The sequence below is a fragment of the Vombatus ursinus genome, unplaced genomic scaffold (genome assembly GCF_900497805.2).
Source record: "Vombatus ursinus unplaced genomic scaffold, bare-nosed wombat genome assembly UNPS02014778.1, whole genome shotgun sequence".
Classification (NCBI taxonomy): Eukaryota; Metazoa; Chordata; class Mammalia; order Diprotodontia; family Vombatidae; genus Vombatus; species Vombatus ursinus.
In genome coordinates, this window is record NW_020954556.1 from 44,447,605 (window position 1) to 44,469,832 (window position 22,228).

General features: G+C 37.1%; 1 protein-coding gene across 6 annotated transcripts in view; it reads left to right on the plus strand.

The window, feature by feature from the left end:
- Window positions 1–3: 3 nt before the first annotated feature.
- The window catches only part of LOC114045195 (follicle-stimulating hormone receptor), a 270,986-nt gene continuing 248,761 nt past the window's right edge, over window positions 4–22,228 (plus strand). For 5 of the 6 annotated variants that reach the window (XM_027865046.1, XM_027865040.1, XM_027865044.1 and 2 more), the window contains exons 1-2: window positions 4–81; window positions 12,180–12,408. In XM_027865046.1, coding sequence (XP_027720847.1) covers window positions 12,257–12,408 — 152 coding nt within the window. In that variant the 5' untranslated portion in view covers window positions 4–81; window positions 12,180–12,256. Of the gene's footprint in view, window positions 82–10,656; window positions 10,770–12,179; window positions 12,409–22,228 lie in introns of all 6 variants that reach the window. The other variant, XM_027865041.1, reaches the window with a different exon arrangement.

Here is a 22,228-nt window from a genome sequence, read left to right on the forward strand (position 1 = left end):
GCCAGGTTTGCACCGGTGTGGCCTGCACTGGATTGTGCTCCTCTCTCACCCTGGTACGACAGACCTTTCCTTGCCTCCCCTGTAAGTTGTCTTTGGCCGGAAATTTGTTTCACTGTCTTTTTGTGGGCTCTGCTGCTCTAGAATTTGTTTAGAGTCATTTTTAAAGGTATTTGGAGGTGTTTGGGGGAAAGCTCAGGTAAGTCTCTGCATTTACTGTGCTATCTTGGCTCCTGCTACATTGAAGGATTAATTATCAAGATATTTGAAAGTGGGAAAGTTACCCAAAACTTGGGAAAAACTCAGACCCTCTTGTAACCCTAAAAAGCTGATGAATTTCACTCACTGGGGTGGGGGGCTTCAGAGACCCTTTCAGAAGATCTCCAAGGTCAAAACTATTCCTGTAATACCAAATTATTTACCTGTTAAAATACTCTTGTCTTTTCTAACTACATATCAACATGAGGCCAGATTTTCTTCACGTGTTTTAACCAAGACAATATGTTAAAATAGGTTGAATGCAGAAGTAGATATTAGACTCCAACTGTCTTCTATTAAGCCAGACATTAAGGATATTTGCTAAAATATGTAAAACAATGCTGCTCAATTTTTTTTGTTTTGGAAAATGTATTTCTTTTTCATAAACATGTTATTTATGTTAGCATATAGTGGTGTTTTGTGATTTTTAAATGAATTAACAAATAGTTGTGAGTTTTTTTTGCTTTAATTGATAATATGATAAATGCTGATGAATATAACTCACATAAAAAACTCTTTGGGTCCTCGATAATTTTTAAGAGTATAAAGAGATCTGAAAACCACTGTGCTACATCAGTACAGATCCATCAAATAGATGAAACACTTTGAATAGAACCTTTAGGACAACTGCTTATTCTGTCTAATCATTTCTCGTTTGTCTTACAATCTCTACTCCTCTCAGTCTGTTTTTTTTTTTTAAATGTGAGGTGGTCTACTATAGAAAATGCTTTGCAAAGTTGTTTTTTTCTCATATTTTCATAAAGGATACCAACAATGTGTGCACAGATTCTCATAAAAGTTTTATACAGATGAGAAATTAATCTTATGGGCCAGTAGTTATGAATGCTAGTCTGATTGCATTTTTTTATTGTTATTGTCTTTGTCTTTGCAAAAATAGCATTCAAGATCTTTTTGTTTCTTTAGCAATTTTGTCTTTTTTAGATATCTTAAAATTCAATCCCTGCTTATTTTTTAAATTGTGTTATATTTAGTACAGATATCTCTTATGTGTATTTTGTCAAGTTTCTGGTTCATGACCTTAAGTATTTGTTCTGTCCTGACACAGTACAAAGGATACTGAGATGGTAAAGTCCAAATATTGTGATTCAACTCCATAGATGTTGAGAAGAGATCTAGCACTCAAAAATCTTTGATTAAGCATTTACTATGTTATGGTCTTTATGTTAATAAACTATAAAATCCCTTAAATATGTTATATTTCATATTTATTTATTGTCCTCCTTTCAGTTTTATCCAATAAAGTATGAAATGATTTGGATTAGTTGGGTCTCAGGCCAAGCTGCCTGCTGGTTTGTTTCTCCTTGACCATTTTTCTGTTGTTTGGTGTGATGATACTCTTCAAAACTTCCATCATCATCCCAACTAAAGTTTTCCAAAAGAGCTTGCAGTCTACACCAGCCCTGCTGTTCACTAACATGTCTCTTCACTTAGCAAGGAAAACAAGTATTTGCTAGCTGGGTCTGTCTCTGGGCTCTCTTGGCAATGTTATGTCAACTGTTCTGCCGTGGTTGAACAACTCTAAAAATAGTGGTACTCAGAGTCAACATCTTTATATTTGTCTTTTCTTCTCAACAGCCCAACTTCTTTTAATAGGTCAGGTTGGAGCTTCTATAATCATATCCATTGTCTTTTCGTTTTTACATTTCTTCTGACTTAGTATTGTTTTTTACTTGTTTACTAGCCAGCTGATAGTCTGCCTATATATAGACAACTACTCTAAGATCACTCCAACATTAACAATAATGACAACAACAACAATAATAATAGACATTATATAAAACGTGAAGCTTTCCAAAGTACTTTGCATAAATATATCTCATTTGATCATCATAACATCTTGGTAAATGAGTACTATGTGTATTAGTCTCATTTTACTGACGAGGGAACTGAGGGACAAAGAAGTTAAAGTGACCCACTCCCACCCACCCTCCAAACACAGCTAGTAAGTACTGAACAGTCAGTCGATAAGCATTTATTAAGCATCTAGTATGTGCCAGGCACCGTGCTAAGCACTGGGGATATACAGGATTCAGACCCAGATCTCTACTAATTCCAGGCCCAGTACTCTTTCCAACCTACCACTTTCACTGACTAATTACAACATCAAGATTGTTACCAATGGGACTGGTTTCTGGGTACCAATTCAATTCAGTTCAAAAAAATATTAAATAGCTACTGGTTATGGGCACTGCTCTAGACATGGAAGATACAGAAAGAAAAATTAAAGAGCTCTCACTGTCTAAGAACTGGTAATGGTGGGGATACAATATGTCCACCAATAAGTAGGTAGAACACAGAGGTTTTTTTTATTTTTTATTTACTCTTTTTTTGCAAGGATTCATACTGTCCCTCTCTCCCTCTTACTGTCCATCTCCATATAACATTTTTTTTAAATCTGCACAACAAATACACATAGTCCAGCAACACAAATTTCCCACAGTGGCTGTGATTCTCTCTCTCTCTCTCTCTCTCTCTTTCTCTCTATCAATAAGTATATCATATGTGTGTGTGTATATATATATATAATAATCTGTATGTATGTGGGGGGGCATTAGGTACCTTAAGACCCTTACCTTTCTGTTAGGAGTTGGTTAATTGATTGGTTAGTTGATTACTCTTCATTCCTCTAGATGTATAGTTTGTTATTGTATTATTCAAAATTCTAAAGTCTTTCGAAGTTCTTTTTGTCTGTAATGTTATCATCATTGTGCAAAATGTTCTCTCTAGTTCTGCTCATTTCACTCTGCAGCAGATCATAGAGATGTTCGCAGTTTCCTCTGAAACTTTTCATTTTGTGATTTTTGATAAAACAATAATATCCCATTGTATTTATATACCACAATTGTCCAGCCATCATCTAATGGGTGGGCCTCCTCTTATTTTCTAGTTTGGGGCTACTATGAAAAGAACTACTTTAATTTTTTTAAAAGTAGGTGGTTTTCTTCTTTCTTTGATCTCTTTGGGAATATAGGTCTAGTAGTAATACAGTTGGGTGAATAGTTTAATAACTTTGGGGGCATAGTTTCAAAGTACTTTCCAAAATACCTGGATCAATTCATAGCTCCACCAACAATGTATTAGTTTACCTGTTTTCTAGCAACCCTGCTAACTCTTGTAATTTTGCTCTTTCGTCATTTTTGCCACTCTGATGGGTATGAGGTAGAACTTCAGAGTTACTTTGATTTGCATTTCTGTAATTATTAGTGATTGGTTTTTTTTCAAGTTAGTTATTGATAGCTTTGTTTTCTTCCTTGAAAATTTCCTTTTCATATTTTTTCCCATTTATTAATTGTGGCATGGCTCTTAGTCTTATAAATTTGAACCAATTGCTTACATATCCTGGATGTAAGACCCTTATCAAAGAAAATTACTGCAAAGACTTTTTCCCAGAGACTTGTTTCTCTTTTCATTTTAACTTCATTCGATTTGTTTGTGTAAAACTTTTTAAATTTTATATTATCCACACTTTTATTTTATCTTCTGTGATCCTCTCTACCACTTGTTTGGTCATGAGCTCTTCCTCTTCCATAGATCTGAAAGGTAATTTCTTCTTTACTACTCTAATTTGCTTATGATGTCGCTTTTCATGGCTAAGTCATGCATCTATTTGGGGTTTATCTTGATATATGGTATAAAATACTGACCTATACCCAACTTCTGTCAGACTGATCTCTAGTAGTGAATATTTACCCCAGTAGGTGAGGTCTTTGGGGTTATCAAACACTAGGCTACTGTATGTTTGTTTCTTTATATGGCACCACACAGTTTGTGAAAGCAGGGAGCATTATTCATAGTGTTGTGCTCTTATATACCCAACCCTCATTTTCACTAGCAAGCAGAGCCCCCAGATGGTGGGTACTACTTTATCATGATTCTCTCAGGATATAAGAGCACTTAACCAGGCTCTAAACAAAATTTCTAGGTATCCCTTTCTAAACAAGGCGTACCCCGAAGAGTCCTTATACCATGGGTCATGTCCTTCAAGATCTAGGTGAATTTCTTATGGTCCCTATACCAAAGGAACCAATTAATCTTTACTTCAAGGGCAATCCAAGTGGAGTTTCTTACCCACCCTTTACTATGACAACCAGGATAACTTGAATAAAATCTTCTCAGAAAATCCCTTAAAGAAGTTTAGGTTCCCAAAATATGACTAAGCATATAGGATTAATTACTGGTGATTTCTAGGTCAGCAGGGAAACTGTCATCCAAATTGTCACCCAAAACAATCTCAAACAAACACTTACTAGCTGTGTGACCCTGGGCAAGTCACTTAACCCCAATTGCCTCACCAAAAAAAAAAAAAACAACAACAAAAAAAACCAATCTCAAACAAGCTATCTAGACTGATGTTACAAATTGAGCAAACACTATAGAACTACTTAAAAGTAAAAGAAAATATGAACATTTATAATACATCATAAATGTTCTATGTTCTTTGTGCTAAGTGCTAGTACTTTAGGAATGAAAAATCCATACTTCTCATATTAGCTGCAATATTTATGTTGTATATAGTAATATAACAGATCTTAGTACATAAGCATTCAAACAAACAAAAAATATCATAAAAGAATTAGACAGACTTACAAGGAAGCATACTAGGAAACTAATTAATGAGCAATTCTAGTCTACAGCAAAAGAAAGAAAAAATCCGGAAAACAAGGGTATCCACAAACAAAAACTGAACAAAAACAAAACCTGAAACAAAAATGTCATGTGAAGAAGCTCTCTACTGGATACTCACAAATGCAAAAGACCCAATATTTATCCCAAATGAGTATACCAGGTGCAGTATATGATAAGAAGACGCCCTTTTGGCCTCCATTCACACTGGCAGGTTGGGTTTCCAGGGTTCAAGTGGCTACCTCTCTGCTCAGGGTTCTAGAGATAACATTGAGGTTTGGGGTATGGAGTGAGGGCAGTGACTTTTAATGCTATGATTTGCTAGCCCCCAATGGCTTCCTTCTCACTATAATTATTGTTTAATTCAATCAATCAATCAATAAACATTTGTTAACAATTAGTCAGACAATTGGCTGTGACATGCTCTCCCACTATTATTTACAGAGTCCAGGGCAAAGTGGGCTCCAGCTTAGAGTGTACATGTGGCAAAAGAATAATTCATATCTCCTCATTGTGGAAAGTCTCCATAAAGTTATACTTAGCTATGGTGTAGCTTTTATGATTATTATTGTTGTTGTTTTTCCTTCATTCTCAAAGAGGACCATGACAACAGGAAGATGATGCCATGACTTTCAAGTGAATTGGATTTAAGTAAGGGAGGGTTGTGCAAGGTCACCAGCCTCAGTTTCTCCTCAGGAGCCATCTGGGCCCAGTGGCAAGATATGGATCAGAGGACTGGAAATGGCCCTGTAGCTTTTATGGTAGGATTCTTGTAAAGACTTTTGCTGCCTTTTCTCAATATGTCTAATTTGTCCTTAGCTCCCGGTATAGATAGACACTGCCTTCAGCTACTGGATACTAAATAAAAAGCCTAATTCCTGTGGTCCGTATGAAGGGACTGCTCCACAAGCTATTGCTCCAGCCAAATATGGAGAGAGGATAACAAGACCGGGGACAAGGAGGACAGGTCTCTTTTCTCCCCAACAAATAATTCCCTCTCAGGGTTTAGCTAGAGTGCCCACTCCTCTTGTCTGCCAGACACTCGAATCCTCTATTCCTGTATATAGCACATGGGATAGCCATTTGGGATAAATATTAGGTTTTTTGCATTTGTGAGTACACACTAGAGACATTTCTCAAATCCTCATTTTATACAATCCCCATATGGAGTGTGTCTTTAAACCAATAGAAAGGAGCTGATAAAAAACACAACTAGAAAGGTAGACAGGTGCCATACTGTGAGTTGAGGACTGTTCTAAACTAGAAGCAATAGGATGCCATTGGATATTTCTGAGCAGATAGTCAGATCTGCGTGTTATAAAATGTATGTGGAAGATGGATTGGAGAAGCTAGAGTGTGGAAACCGATAGTTCAAACTGGAATCATGATATTCCAATTAAGATATTTTGAAGACTGAACTAAAAGGAAGAGGAGTTCAATGGTATGCATATTCTACTTCCTGAAGCTCACTTCCAAGGTCACTTCAGAGAATAGAATAATTGTAGAGTAGACTATTTCTGCTATGTTCCTTTGCAGGGATGCTTTTTTTATTAGGATATTGTCATACTAAGATTTCATGTAATATATTGCCTAAAATAAATAATTGCTTTGTCATTAGATAACAAACTGTGTACAGATTTAAGATGGTAGAAATCTGATTCTTTCTGTAAGATCCTATAGATAACTCCTCAACTTGAAAGCTGAAATGAGTGGGAAGGGACTCTTTTTAAAAAGATTAAGCTCTCATACATTTCTCACTGTCAGACATTGGAAGAGATAAGAAGCCAAGAAAAATTCCAATACTACCTTCAACGGGATACATTCTTAAAAGAAATTTTTTAAAAAGTAGATGAAAGGAATGAATAAAAACCAATAGCCCAAGCTAAAGGAAGCTTTAAGAGGACAGGAAAGAAGGAGCAGAAATGGGGTACATTTTATTCATTTGTATTTATTTTTAACATTCATTTATATAAGAAATTGAAAAGTATGCTTTAATCTGCACTCAGAGTTCATTGGTTTTCTCTCTGGTGCTGGATGACATTTTTATCATGGGTCCTTAGGAATTATCTTGGATCATTATCTTGATCACAGTAGCTAAGTCTTTCAAAATTGATCATCCTTAGAATATTGTTGTTACTGTGTACAATATTTGCCTGGTTCTGCTCACTTAACTTTGCATAAGTTCATATAAGTCTTCCCATGTTTTTCTGAAACCATTCTACTCACCCTTTCCTATAGCACAATAATATTCCATCACAATCATAAACTACAACTTGTTCAGTCATTCTGCAATCGACTGGCATCTCTTAACTTCCAATTCTTTGCCACCACAAAAAGAACTGCTATAAATATTTTTGAACATGTAAGTCCTTTCCCTTTTTCTTTGATTTCTTTGGGATACAGACTTAGTAGTGGTATTACTGAGTCAAAGGTTATATACAGTTTTATAGCCCTTTAAGTATAGTTCCAAATTGTTCTCTAGCATCATTGGACTAGTTCACAACTCCACCAAAAGTTTTCCTGTCCCTATTTTTCTATGTCCCTCCAGTATTTATCATTTTCTTTTCCTGTCAAGATAGCCAATCTGATAGATATGAGGTAATACTCCAGAGTTGATTTAATTTGTATTTCTTTAGTCAATGGTGATTCAGAGCATTTATTTCATGTAATTATTGATAGTTTTACTTCTGAAAACTGCATGTTCATATCTTTTGACTATTTATCAGTTGGAAATGGATTTTGTTTTTTATAAATTTGGCTCAGTTTCCCATATGTTTGAGTAATGAGGTTTTTGTAAGAGAAACTTGCTGTAAATGTTTTACACAGTTCCCTGCTTTTCCTCTAATTTTGGTTATATTGGTTTTGTTTGTGCAAAAACTTTAATTTCATGTAATTAAAATGATCCATTTTACTTCCTGTGGTCCTGTCTATCTCTGCTTCAGTCATAAACTCTTCTTTTCTCCACAGATCTGGCAGAAAAATTTTTCCATGCTCCCCTAATTTACCATTCGTATTACCCTTTATATCTATCAGGGGTGAGGAACCTATGACCTGGAGGCCACATGTGGCCCTCTAGATCCTCAATTGCATTTCTTTTACAGAATCCAAACTTCATAGAACAATCCCAGATTTGCCACAGGTTCCCCACCCCTGGCTTTAGATCATTTACCCATTTTGATCTTATTTTGAATACAGTGTGAAGTGTTCTTTGTCTAGTTTCTGCACAATTGCTTTCCATTTTTCCTAACAATTTTTTTTTAATGGTGAGTTCTTGCCCCAAAAGCATGGATCTTTGGGTTTATCAAAGAGTAGATTACTATGGTCATTTATTCCTGTGTATTGTGTACCTACCTAATCTATTCCAGTCATCTACCACTATATTTCTTAGCCAATATCAGATTGTTTTGATGATTACCACTTTGTAATATAGTTTGAAATCTGGTACTACATGTCTACTTTTCTTCATTTTTTGTTGATGTCCTTGATGTTCTTGACCTTTTGTTTTTCCATATGAATTTTTTTTCCTAGCTCTATAATCCTTTGGTAGTTTGATTGGTATAGCACTGAATATGTCAATTAATTTAGAAAGAATTGTCATTTTTATAATATTAGCTCAGCCGATCCATGAGCAATTAATATTTCTCCAATTGTTAAGATCTGTATTTGTGTGAAAAGTGTCTTGCAACTTCGTTCATATAATTTGGGTTTGTCTTGGCAGGTATACTCCCAAGCATTTCATATTGTCTGCAGTTATTTTAAATGGAATTTCTCTTCCTCTTCCTGATGGGTTTTGCTGATAATATATAGAAAAACTGATGATTTATTTGGGTTTAATATATATCCTACAATTTTACTAAAGTTGTTAATTGTTTCTACTAGGTTTTACTTGATTTTCTAGGGTTCTTGAGGTAAATTATCTGTGAAAAAATGAGTTTTATTTATTCATTGCTTATACTTAATCCTTCAATTTGTTTTTATTGTCATTGCTATAAGCTAGCATTTATAGTACAATATTGAATAGTAGTGGTCTGATCTTATTGGAAAGGCTTCTAGTTTATCCAATTGGGTACATATTAGGGAGGAGAGAGATGGAAAAAGTAGAAGTCCATTATAGTTCTACCTAATTATAGATCTATTAAAACCTTTCCAAAAGGGAACTGAATGTAGTATAAGAAACCAAACCAAAGTATTTTATTAGATAGATAGATAGATAGATAGAGCATTTATTAAGTACTTTTTATGTGTCAGGCACTGTGGTAAGCACTGAAGACACAAAAATAAGACAGCATTTACTCTCAAGGAGCTTACAGTCTAATAGAGGAAGGTAAAAAATAAAGGGGAATGAGAAAGGAGGGAAAGAGAAGGGGGCCTTCAGGGGAGCCAGGAAGCCAATATGATTGTGGAAGCTAGAAGTGGTGAGTGAGTAATGTGACTGCACTCTCTCATTATATGGCAGTTCCAGGCAGGGAGACAACAATGATTATTATTATATTAATACATAATTATATTATTTTATTAAAATGTATTATTTAATGTATATGTTAAGCATATCAAGCTATATATTTTTCTGCTGAAAAATACTCTTAATAATGAATGTCATGAAATATTTCTCTAATGATATCAAAATATAATTGGAATCAGTATGTAAAAAATTTAATGTATATCAAGGGAATATAATAACTAGTATAAGTGGGCACTACTTAATTGTGCAAGAGTAAAGACTGGTAGCAGGTATACACTATTAGTTTTGTCAAATGTAATCATTTATTTACTTTCCAGATAGAACTAATTCAGGACTAAATCATTGCCACAAGAAGTTACAGAAGGGTTATCCTTAAGGAGCCTAAAATTAACATTTAATGTAGATTAGATAATGAAATAGTAGAAACTATATACACATCATTGCATGGTGTAAAATTTTAGTACCTACCAAAAACCTAGAAAGACATGATTGGAGTGGGGGAGGAGGGAAGAGATAGAAATTATATTTCAGAAATTTAATATCTTTGATGGACTGTCAGATGGACAAATACCCACGGTACAAATGCTCACCTCAAAATATCCTAGAGCAATAAACTAATTCCAATAAACTGGAATTAGACCATCATCACAAATTTAATTTTTGGCCACAATTGCATAGACAAGAGACTGAGTCATAAAAACTAAAGAACACCATTTTAGGAGATATGTACATATAAAATATAATCTCTAAGCTTCATATCTTGGGAAAACTTTCAGAATATAGAGATTTAGCAAAAGAGTTTAAAATCGTGTGGGAACTGGAGGTTCATATGATCCTTATTATCTTGTGGGTTACTGACATTATACCAAAGAATGCTTTTGGTGAGGCTAGAGAGGATGAGCTTACATCCTATTACTTTAATTCAGCTACCAAAAGCTGTTATTTTGTCCATTTGTTCATAGAACATTATAAATAGTAGCAAGCACATGACTTGTCCCAGGACTGTTTCTACCAGAATCCCATCCCCCCCAAAAAAAAAGTGAGATAAATTTTAGGAGGAATGACTCCACCGTTTCTTGCTTTCTCTGTTTCTTCCTTTGAATGGATCATGTGGATCTCAATAGACCTTTTACTTCAATTTCCATCAAGGTGAGGAGGGGATCTCTGTCTATTCCCTCCCTGGAAGCTATATCAATGGCATCCAAATGGCAGTGGGCACAGATGTTAGACCAGACAAGCCTTAGACTGGACCTCAAGTTCCTAACTGCCTCTTCTGCTTTGTTTCTTTCCCTTAGTATCAGTAACTGAGCAGTGATCCTGAGATGGATTGTTTCTAGCTTTGGTGGCAACTTAATGAATTTGAGAAGCTGAAAGCTCCTGGGTCCAAGACCTGGTTCCCCAGAAGAAGGTGATTTTTGTAACAACTTCTCAGAGGAGACTACTGCCATTGCCAGGAGAATGCTACCAATAAAAGGACAAAGAAAGTCCAAGCCAGGATACAACTTGCCAAGAGATCTATATTTATGAGTTATACAGAAAATGCAGGTCAAAACTGAAAGTGAAATTATGGTTTGGTAGTCCCACAAAGCTTTTTAAGTGCTACTGTTTTTAAGAATCAATATCCCAGAAGAGTATCATAAGAAAAATGAGTTGTTTTTTCGTGTTTTAATTATTTGTAAGCTTACACGTATAAGTATATTTGTTTTAAGCATTCTTTTAAGGAAAAAGAAATAAGTGGTTGGCTTATACCTGAGTATCTTTATAGAAGAGTCCTTATTCATCTATTTTGGGGAGTCCATACACATAGACTATCCCTTGGCTTTATTTTCAAGATATTCCTAAGTATTCTATCCTAGGATGGATGTATAATGAGCCAGAGAGTGAGAGAAAAGCCTGATTCTCTCTTTGGGGTCATGCTCTCCTCAGAGCCTGAACCTTTTTTTCATGAGGCCAAAGTTGAGTCTCTTGGCAGAAAGTATATCTCATCCAGAACAAGCTCAATGAGTGAACACACAATGTCTCCAAATTGTTTTACAGAAAGTGGGGCAGCCATTTTGTCCATCTTTAAGGCACTATCTTTGGATATTAGTATCTTCACTGAGGCAGGGGCTCAGAAACTGTAAACCATTCGTCAATGGTATAAGTTCATACCAGATGAAATCCAGGAAAAGTTTGGACACAAAGGCTAATGCAAGGCCCAGGATTACCCTAGTCAATAGCTCCCTGCCCCTTTCTTATTAGTATGCAAAGTTGACCCTCTACCCTGTACTCCTTTGGAGCACTTCAATAATGGCCACTCTGTGGAGAGCCTGAGACACGGAAGACCTGGGTTCTTGAACTAGTTTTACCATTAATGCTCTGCATGACCTCAGATGGCTCACATTACCTTTCTGGGTCTCACTCAGTTTCCATATATATACATATATATATATGTATATATATATATATATATATATATAAAATAAGGGTAAACTACATGATCTCTTCCAGGTCAAATGGTCTATGATTTTAGGAAAAGGAGGCAATAATCACAAAGAAGAGCATTTCTACATGGCAAATATGCAAACTATTTCAGACATTCCTCAAGGTTCTATTTACTTACTTCCTTGGGATCAGGCTGGTATAGAACCTTTATACAAAGTAAGGGATAAGCAAGGAGCTTATCTTACCCCTCAAACCACTGCTGGCACATAGTAGCAAAGCCCAGAAACTGGAACTGGCAACAAGAAATATCCATCCTTTCAAGGGTCACACAGCCTAAATCAGCTCTCAAGGCAGCTTATTTTTTTTTTTTATGTTGTTTTGTTTTGTTTTTAAGGAAGTTGTGCTGAGGCACTGAAACCTGCAAAGGCTAACTATCAATCTTCAAGACATCGGGTGGATGGAGAGATAAACATGGCCTTCCTCTGGATCTCCTTGCTAGTTTTCCTGGGCTCCGGCTCAGGATGTCATCATCGAATCTGCCACTGTTCTGACAGGGTTTTCATCTGCCAAGAAAACAAGGTGACCGAGATTCCTTCAGACATTCCTCGGAACGCTGTTGAACTGTGAGTAACTGAGGGAACAGCTGTGTGGTTGACACCTGGGTCTTATGTGTCACTGTTATTTTGCAATTAAACCATTTCTGTCCTTGCTGGCGGCTCAGGAAAAACCAGTTCCCCTTTACCATGTCTTTTGACCTTTAGTTTCCCAAAGATCATAGGTGAATGAGAAATTCTTAGAGCGCTATAAAAAAAGATTATAGGACATGAGATTCCTGAGGAAAAGGGACGGATGAAATAGAATAAAATTGAAAATTATTTGGGAGCTTTATTCCATACTTTTTGGAGAAGTAAAAAAAAAATGAAGATATTGCTTTTAGAAGAGCTGTATCTGAAAGGAGGAAATAGGACTTTGGAGAGAGGGAGATTCAGAAGTGTTTGTGTACTGAGATTTGGAATACTGATATGGCCTTCTAAAGACAGCAATATGTTTGCCAAATAAAAATGTTTTTTCTAGAGTCTCTGAGGCTTTTCTCCCAGGGAGAAAAAAAAAAAAGGAAAGCTTTCTCAGACAGCTAGGGAAATTTACTTTCTGCTCAACTTAGTTCAACCAGTACTTACTGAGAACCTACTATGCACATGGCCTTTTGCTAAAGCAGGGACTTTTCCCTTAACTTCTGCTGAATCACTTATTTTTACAAAGCTTTATTGATATTCCAATTCTGAATCACCCAATTTTCAAACATATTCTTCCCCAATTTTCTACCCAGAGAAGCATCTCTCATAACAAATCACAAAAAAGAGGAAGAAAGCAGTTCAGCAAATCCAACCAACTTTGACAAGATATGTAATATTTCATATGCAAAGCACCACACCTTCCCTCCCTTTCCCACCCTCCCCTTCTGCTAAGAAGGAAAAGAGATGTAATTTCTCAAATCTTTGCCAGAAACAAGCTTTCGCTCAGTCACTTTAAAAAGGAAGGAGAATCACATAGGAGGAGCCTTGAATATCAGTTGGATCTTATTTTACAGATGAGGAAACAAAGGTTCCATAAAGTTCAGGGACTTGCCTAAGGTGACACTGGTAATAATTAATAATAATAATAGTAGTAGCTAGCATTTATAGAAGATTCTAAAGTTTGCAAAGCACTTTACATGTTATCTCACTTAACCCTCACAACAACCTTGAATGGTAGGTGCTATTATCATCCCCATTTTACAAATGGGTCAACTGAACCTGGCAGCAGTTAAATGAATTGCCCAGGGTCACATAGTAATGAGTGAATAAATCAGGACTCAAAGTCAGGTCTTCCTGGCTCTAAGTCCCACACTCTATCTAGTGTGCTATCTAGTCAATGAAAGAAGTAAAGCTAGAACTCGTACTTTCTGAGCTCCTTCCACTACACTATTCTGCCTATAATGGATGGCAACTGTTTAAATGCAAGAGCCTACACGCTTTAGGAGTTAAGCCATGGGTTGCCCTTTGATATCTGGAGATAGGAGAGTTTTCTCTACATGAAGCTATAGCTGTTTCTCATGGAATTGTTTTGACTTAAAATGTTCCCAGCGTACTCCCTCTGGTTGAGAACTGTGCCCCTCAATGTCCCCTGAAACTGCGAATAACTTGATCCATTGCAAAATTGGTTTCCCTTGCTCATTCTGCTGAGTGACCTACCTCTGGGGAATTGTTGCTGAGGAGGCTTAGAAGTAATAATCACATACAGCCCCCTAAACAGATCCACCTCATTCATCAGATTTCCCAAAAATTCTAGATGATAGGAGCCAAGGTTTAGAATTGGATGGCATCTTAGAGGTCATCTAGTCCAACCTCCACATCTTTTATTAGGAAAACTGAAGCCTAAACAGAATGAACAACATGCTCAAGGTTACACAGGTGTCAGAGCCGTAAGCAAACGCAGCCCACTGAATCCAAAGTTAGCACCCTTTTCATTCCTTGGCTCTAAGTCCCATCATGCTTTCTAGTAGCAAAGTGTGTTTTCAAAGGAGCACAGAAATGGTTGTCAGTGTATGTGTTTTGACTACACTGTCTCAAATCAGACAGTAGATTGTGACTAGGTGAAAAATGAGCCTGCCCAAGAGGACAGCTTGGCTACTTTTAGATTATTATAAACCTGGCAGAGACCCATTGTGGCTGAGCTCCAAGAACAGACAAGTAACTGGCCTCTCTTAGAGGATGTCTTCACTGCTTCTCCTTTCATTGTTCTCTTTCCAACCATGAAATCAGGCAGAGTCAGTCTAACCTGAGTCATGGAATATGTAAGACCCTTTCAAAAGAAGGATAGAATTTTAGTGCTGGAAGGTACCAGAGATAGCTTCTAGTTCAAGCTCATAATTTTATACATGAGGGAACTATTGATCCAAAGAGTTTTATGACTTACCCAAAGTAGTTTGGCAAAGGTTATGAAAACATGGGTCTCCTGTTTCTGAGTCCAGTGTGATTTCCTATACCATTTCTAGCAGAATATCCTAGAATTATTTCATATTAGAGCTGACAGGAGGCTCAGAGATCATCAGGTTCAGCTCTCCCACTTCACAGATGAGGAAACTGAGGCCCGAAGCAGTGAAGTGTTTTACCTAGCTCCCACAGCCAGTCAACAGCAGAGCAAAGACTGCAACCCAATTTTCCTGAAGCTCATTCTAGGGTTCTTTCCAATACCCGAATATGATGTCTCTCATTTTACCAATCAAGACACTGAGGTTCTCCAAAGTTAAGTGAATTGGCCAAGATCATGTTTCAAGTAAGTGGTAGAGCAGAGATCAGAAATGACAGCTTCAGATTCCACGTAAAGGGCTTTTCCTACTACAACGACACTTTGTATATGATTTTTACTTTCAGTGACTTGAGTTATTCAAATATGGCCAACTCTAAATCTGGATACTATGATCTCATTTCTCCTCTGTTCATTAGTGGAAAAAAATGATTAAATCATATCAGATAGGTTTCCCAGACTGCTTTCTGGAAGTGAAAGTACATTTTTCAGGGCAACAGAGAAATCAATTGCCTATGGCCTACAGTATATACTCAAAAGCTATCTTTCTCACCCTCCCCTCCCACCACAATCTATCCCACATGATCACTGTCAGTCCTTCAGTGGCAGCAGCTTATGCAATGGTTGGGACATATGATGGCAGAGGCTCAGGAACACTTGTCTATCCATCTACTGCATTTTAGCTAGGCCTGTGCTACCCAAACTTGAAATTATTCCTCACAATCTTACACTGCTATAAACCCTGTATATAATTATTACACCATCTACTACAATGACCTTTTGTCACTTGTGCTACAAGGCAGCTTCTCATCTAAATTGTTTTTGTTCACCATTATGGTTTCTTTGAGAATGTTGACAGCTAAGAATTGGGGCAAAAGAGACCAGACAAAAACAAATGAGGCCCAGAGCCTTATGTCCATTTATTAAGTCAGTTATCTTTTTTTTTTTCCACGAATAGGCAGTTATATACCTAAGAAGTATAATTTCAAGTTCAGTCTCCCTACCTTCATGGCAATCTACTACCATCAACCCCCCCAAAAAAGAAAAATTCTTTAGTCACAGTCTATCTGAGGCTTCTGATTCTTTTCAAAGAGAACAAGTCCCTCATTGCATAATGAGATACCAGGTTCTATAAAATGCAAGCGTCTTTGGGAGAGGATACACAGTAAATTAAATTCACAGAAAGATGTAAATAACTGATAGCAAAGCCTTACCTAAGAACAAGTGTAATTGGGGGGAAGGGAAATAGGATATGAGAGCAGGGAGCATAAGTGAGCTATAATAGGAAGAGAAGAAGGAATACAAAGACAGAAGGCGATGGGTTCCAAAGATAATCTTCAGTAACTTCGCTATTTTGCCAAGGGCCAATATTCTGGGCCGACCCTTGTCCAGTTTTATAGAACAATCACTTAGCCAATATCAGTCTCAGTTTCCTTATCTGTAAAATGGAGAAAATGGGTTGTTGTAAGGGACAAATGAAATAAAAGATGAAAATTGTATATAAACATGAGTGATGATGATGATGAGGAGGAGGAGGATGATGATGATGTTGATGATGATGATGTCACCCTGAAGCCAAGAAGAAGAATGATTTAATGGAGGTAACTTTCTCCTGACTATAAGGGGGCAGCTGGGTGTGCAGTGTGTGACTTGGAGTTGGGAAGGCCTGAGTCCAAATCATGCTTCAGATACTTGTTAGCTATGTGACTCTGAGCAAGTTGCTTAATTACTTTCAGCCTCAGTTAACTGATCTATAAAATGGGGAAAATAATCATTCCTCCTCATAGGGTTGTTGTGAGAATTAAATGAGATAACAGATATAAAGTGATTTGTAAACCTTAAAATGCTATGTAAATGTTAACTATAATCTTACTAGAACTGTTCAGATGAAATGTTAGCTTTATTATCTTTTTTATGTCAGAATGGGTTGGGTAAAAAAAAAATGGGGGAAACCTTGCCTTGGCAAATAAATGGGAAGAGAAGAATCAGAAGGAGGAGAAACACAGGTTAAAAGGTTGTGGATTTTTTTTTAAATTTTTATCAATATCTTTTGATTTTATATCACTTTCATTGCCATAACCAGTTCTGAGGTGATTTTGCTATGTATTTGCATTGAGACCAGGGAAAATTCCAAGTGAATCAGAACCCAGAAATGGCATAGGAATGGAAGGGCATTTGTCTAATTTGAAAAGAACTGGGGCAGGGGGACCTGGGTCACTGGCCGTCCATCCAAACCCTGAGATGAAATATTTTGGCTGACCCAGTATTTTCTGAGTTTGGGGATTGACTGTGAGGTTTATCGCCCATGGTGTGGGTGGGCAGGTGGGAGGGGTCCTCCTCTTCATAGCTTGTAATTGCTTAATCCATCAACATGTCAGAGCTTTCACTTTTGCTCAGGTTCATCTGGTCAAAAAACTGCTCACACATTTTACTGTCTACATTTTTTATACTGTCATTCCCCATGACTTCCAGCCTCTGCCCTGAGCTCATTAGAGGAGAATTCATTCCATGTATCTCGTCACTATCACCTTGGCATTCTGATCTGATACAAGCTAGCTATGCTGATATTTAGATCAAAGGAAGAGAGAGATGCCATCAGGAGACATCTCCTAAGCCTCTGTATTTCCTTCCATCCTTTTTTCCTTCCTCCTACTATTCCAACTCTCTGCCTCTAGGCCATGCAGAAAAGGTGGGGCAAATATGGACTGTGGCAGGACTTTGTTCGGTAGAGGTGGGTTACACTTTACTGGTTTAAGAGAAATTACTTTCACTAAAGTCCTCCTCTTATGTCTGAAGGTGACACAGGGTCTTGGAGGCTGTGCCAACAGTGTAATAACAAGAGTACAGATTAAATGGTCCATATATGTAGTCCAACAATAAACAAGGCAAAGTTTGAAGAAGCTCATGACCAGGTACTTAGCAATGAGATGATAATGTGTGTGTGTGTGTGTGTGTGTGTGTGTGTGTGTGTGAATGTGCACAGTTCATGAAACTATATAATGAATGAACAAAAATACTTAAATAAAAAAAAGAATTACACCAAGACAAGGAGAGGGTGGTAGGGAGTGGATTTTTGAAGTATTAAGAAGTAACATAAAACTTTGTGCATAAATGATATTGAGGGTTCATATGGGGGCTTTATGATAGAGTGAAAAAATTGGGGCTAGGTAGGAATCAGGACACTTGAATTCTAGTCTCAGCTCTGCCATTAACTTGCTGTGTGATCTTGGGCAAGTCTCTCTGCCTCTTTTTTTTTTCTATTTGCAAATTTGGGATAAGAATACATTGACCTTCCATGTTCTTTATGAGGAGCCCATGAGATATAAAAATGACTTTCTCAATATGAGTTTTCATATAGTCCTGCCAAAGTTTCAAAGATTCTCAAGTTTCAATCACGAGATTCTTCTATTAGGTCAGAAAAGTCTCCCCCTCTTCATATATCTCAGAGAGTAAGCCCATGATCTGATTGTAGTCAGAAGATTCTGGTTTTTTAATCTTATTTGCAGTAGTGAATAATGAAATCTGGAAAGCCTCCCTTGGAAGCTAACTTTATCTTGTTGGGAGCTGAGTCCTCCTGAAATAATGAAGAGCTGTGTGGGTCCTGAAGAAGCCAGTGGACAGCTTGAGTATTATTCCTCAGTGACAGGATGAGAATAGAATTCTTTTTTCTTAGCATACAGACAAGGAGCTCATAAAAAAGAAGCAGTAAAAGAATGTCTAACTTGTGTCAAAGAAGCATCAGAGAGAGAAAAAAGGTCAGAAAAAGGGGGGAGGATAGGGGAGGAGAGAAAAGGGAGGGACAGAGAGAGGGAGAGAAAGAAAGTGAAGGGAAACTAAAGATGAAAGAGACTAATTTATTTGCTCAGGGTCAAATAGCTAAATAATTGTATAAAATCGAATTTAAATTTTGATCTTCCTGACTTTAAACACAGGTTACTGCCTTCTATACCACCTTGCTATTCCCAGTACCACATATGTTATTCTGATGTCCTGTGAATTCTTCTATCCCATTGAGAATGTCTTATAATAAAAAGAACATCATCATTTTTACTAAGTCTATACTATGTTTAACATTAGACATCCCACCTTTGCATAATTCCTTTTCAACACAACACTCTATCCACCAGTGAGGAAATCTGTGTCCAGCATTTGGAGTTTTATCAGGAGACAAGAGTCACATTCTCAGCAGAGGTATCAGAAAGAAGACTATAGGAGCAGCTGCAGAATGGAGCACATTTAGAGAGAAAAAGAAGGAAATTGTACAGTGATGGAAGTCTCCTCTAATGCAGTCAATGAACTCTACCCAGAGAATTGGCTGAAAGCTATAATTTACTGAGGGTTATTATTGGCAACTGAAGAAGCAGTTTTGATAACTTGGAATTGCACTTGCTTTGGGAGGACAAAATTACCCTATTTACTTATTGGTGTGTGCTGTCCTTTTGTGCCCAGGCCCAAATACCAAGAAAGCTCATCACTTTGAAGTGGGTCAGCTTGGTCATGATGGGGAAATTCACTTGACCTTGGCTTGTGGTTCCCACAGCCACCCACTAGATCACCTAGCCACTATGTTTGGTTTGACTATTCATTCTTTCTTCTCTTCCCCCATCTTCCCTTTAAAAAGTTAGGCAAACTCAAGAGCACTGACTTTGGTATCAGAAATCTTCCTTCTGATCCTTGCTCTTACTTACTACCTGTATGTCTTCAGCTCTCTAGCTCTCAGTTTCCTCATATGTAAGAGTGGGGCATCTGACGTCCCTTCCAATTCCATATGTAATTCTATGACTACCCAATTTAGACTTATTGGACAAGAGTAACAGCCTGTGTATCCTACCAGGACAGATAGCAGAAGTAAAGACTTTTTGTTTGCCTTGTGGTTGATTCTAAGAAGGCCTGAATGTTTATTTCTGATCTGACCTCCTCCTGCAGAGCCTTCAACTTGTTTTGTTCCTCTGACCTAAGCCAGACATTGCCTGGTTATTTAGCTCATAGTAGATCTGTTGACTTGAAAGTCTTGAGGGCATGGGCAAAGTCATTTGAATAAAGTTGAATCAAAACTCTGCTAGGAACTTGAAGCAAAAAGATGAAAGGCTGGAGTTCCCCCACCACCATCACCACAGGCAGCCCTCATTTCAGTGGCCAAGACCCCAAAACCATAGCATATTCTGACTCTAAGAAGACTGATAAAATCTCAAGTATTTTAATGGAAATCTGATTTCTGATTTCCCCAGTGATGAGTTTCTTGCAGGGCAAGTCTCTATGAACCTGGAACTCACAAGATTCTACCAAATATTGAGTAAATTAGACAGTTCTTATTTCAGAAGTTAATCTTCCAAATTCCAAGACTTTCTAATGATTCATGCCATTATAAACCAACTCAGCAGAGGTATCAGAAAAAAGATAGTATAATATATTAACCAACTCAGGTTTATATTGTGTCTTAAGCTTTATAGAGTACTCCTCTCCCCCCCCCCCCACAACAACTTTGTGAAGCAAATAGTGCAAATATTCCTATTTTACTGATGAAGAAACGAAAGTTTCTGTAGCTTTAGAGAGGTTCATTGATTTGCTTAGGGTCACATAGCCATTAAGTGTCAGAACAAGAATTCAAACCAGATCTTCCAACCCCATTCTTTTCACAATTCAATTCAGTTCAAAGCTATAATTATTAAATGCTTACTGCATGCAAGATACTGTGCTAAGCACTAAAGATTGAGAGATAAAAACAGAGCCCTAGACCTCAAGGAGCTCACCTTGTGGTTGGGGGATACAACACATATTCAAGTATGTAATTGAAGTTTAAAATATCATTGAGCTGCTCAGATGAGACATGAGTAATTGTCACCTGGGGTTAATGAAGATCTGCTTTTTTGAGATGATCATTGCAAACCCCTACCAAGACCCACTCCAGACTTTGCTTCTTCTTATTCTAGGCAACCAGATTACTGCAAGAATGCCTAACTGATATACCTGTCTCTGCCCACTCAATTCTACTCTATACATTATTCACAGTTACTCCATTCCAAAATCTCCCATGTTCCCTCTTACTGTAGAAATTCAATGAAATTCAATCTCTCCAGCTTGACCTTCAAAGCTTTCCACAGCCTGGCCCCCATCTACCTCTCAATTTATTTCTCACTACTTCTCACTACTCTAATCCAATATAATCCCATCCAACAAACATTTATTAAAATTCCTACTATTTACAAAATTCTGTGTGCTAACCCCTGGGTATAGAAGGTCAAAATGAAAAGTTGCTCTTGGTCTCCAAAAACTTATGTTCTATTTAGTTGTATCATGATGGCAAGCTGTTCTATTCATCATCCCTGAACCATGCCAAACCTTAGATTTTTTTCTTGCCTCATAGAGTATCCTCCTCACTTGTCTCTACCTAGCCATATCCTATCCACCCATCTTTAAGGCCCAATTCAAATTCTCCTACCTTCCTAAAGCATCCTCAGACCACTCCATCTGACAATGACCTCTCCTCCCTCTCCATAATGCTTCTTATCTCCTTGAGAAATTACAATAAGAACTCTCATGGGAGGACAGATAAAGAAGACTATTTTGGACAGGTTGAGTTTGAAGGGCCTTCAGGACATACAGTTTGAGATGTGCAGAAGGCAGTTGGTGATAGATATAGGACTGGAGCTTCTGAGAGCTCAGGACTGGAGTTTATTGTGAAGGCAGAGTAGAGCTAGAGAAAAAATATTGAGCTTAGATTCAAATGACCTAAGGTTGAATCCTTCCTCTACTAGGACATCACTTTAGGACTCACAAATTCACTATGAGACCATAGACAAACTATTTAATCTAGAGAGATTAATTCTAAATGCAACACGGTCAGTTAGGGAAACCTGGGTTTGATTCCTGCCTCATTAGCTTTGTGACCATGAGCAAATCATGATTTCAATGAACTTTAATTTCTTCCTCTCTAAAGTGTGAATTAAATAATACATACATTCATTTCCTTTGAATGTAGAGGTGGGAACCTCAAGATGCAATTGCACTATTGTTTGGTTTTAATAATACTAATGGTACTAGCATTTGGATAGCCCTCACTATGTGCCAGGCACTGTGCTAAGCACTTTACAAATATTATCTCATTTGATCCTCACAACAACCTTGGGAGGTAGATACTATTACTGTCTCTGTTTTACAGTTGGAGAAACTGTTTTTCTTTGTTATAAGAGAGGGTTCAGTGAGAGAAAAGGGAATAATGTAAAGAAATTATTTTGATGCAAAAAAGAGCCAAAGGCATCAATAAAACCTAAAAAATAATTCTATCTATTATGCTCCATAGACTTGTAAAGCTCAAATGGGGTGATGTATATGTTTTATAAACTTTAAAGTGTTATATCATAAAATGTAGAAAGAGAT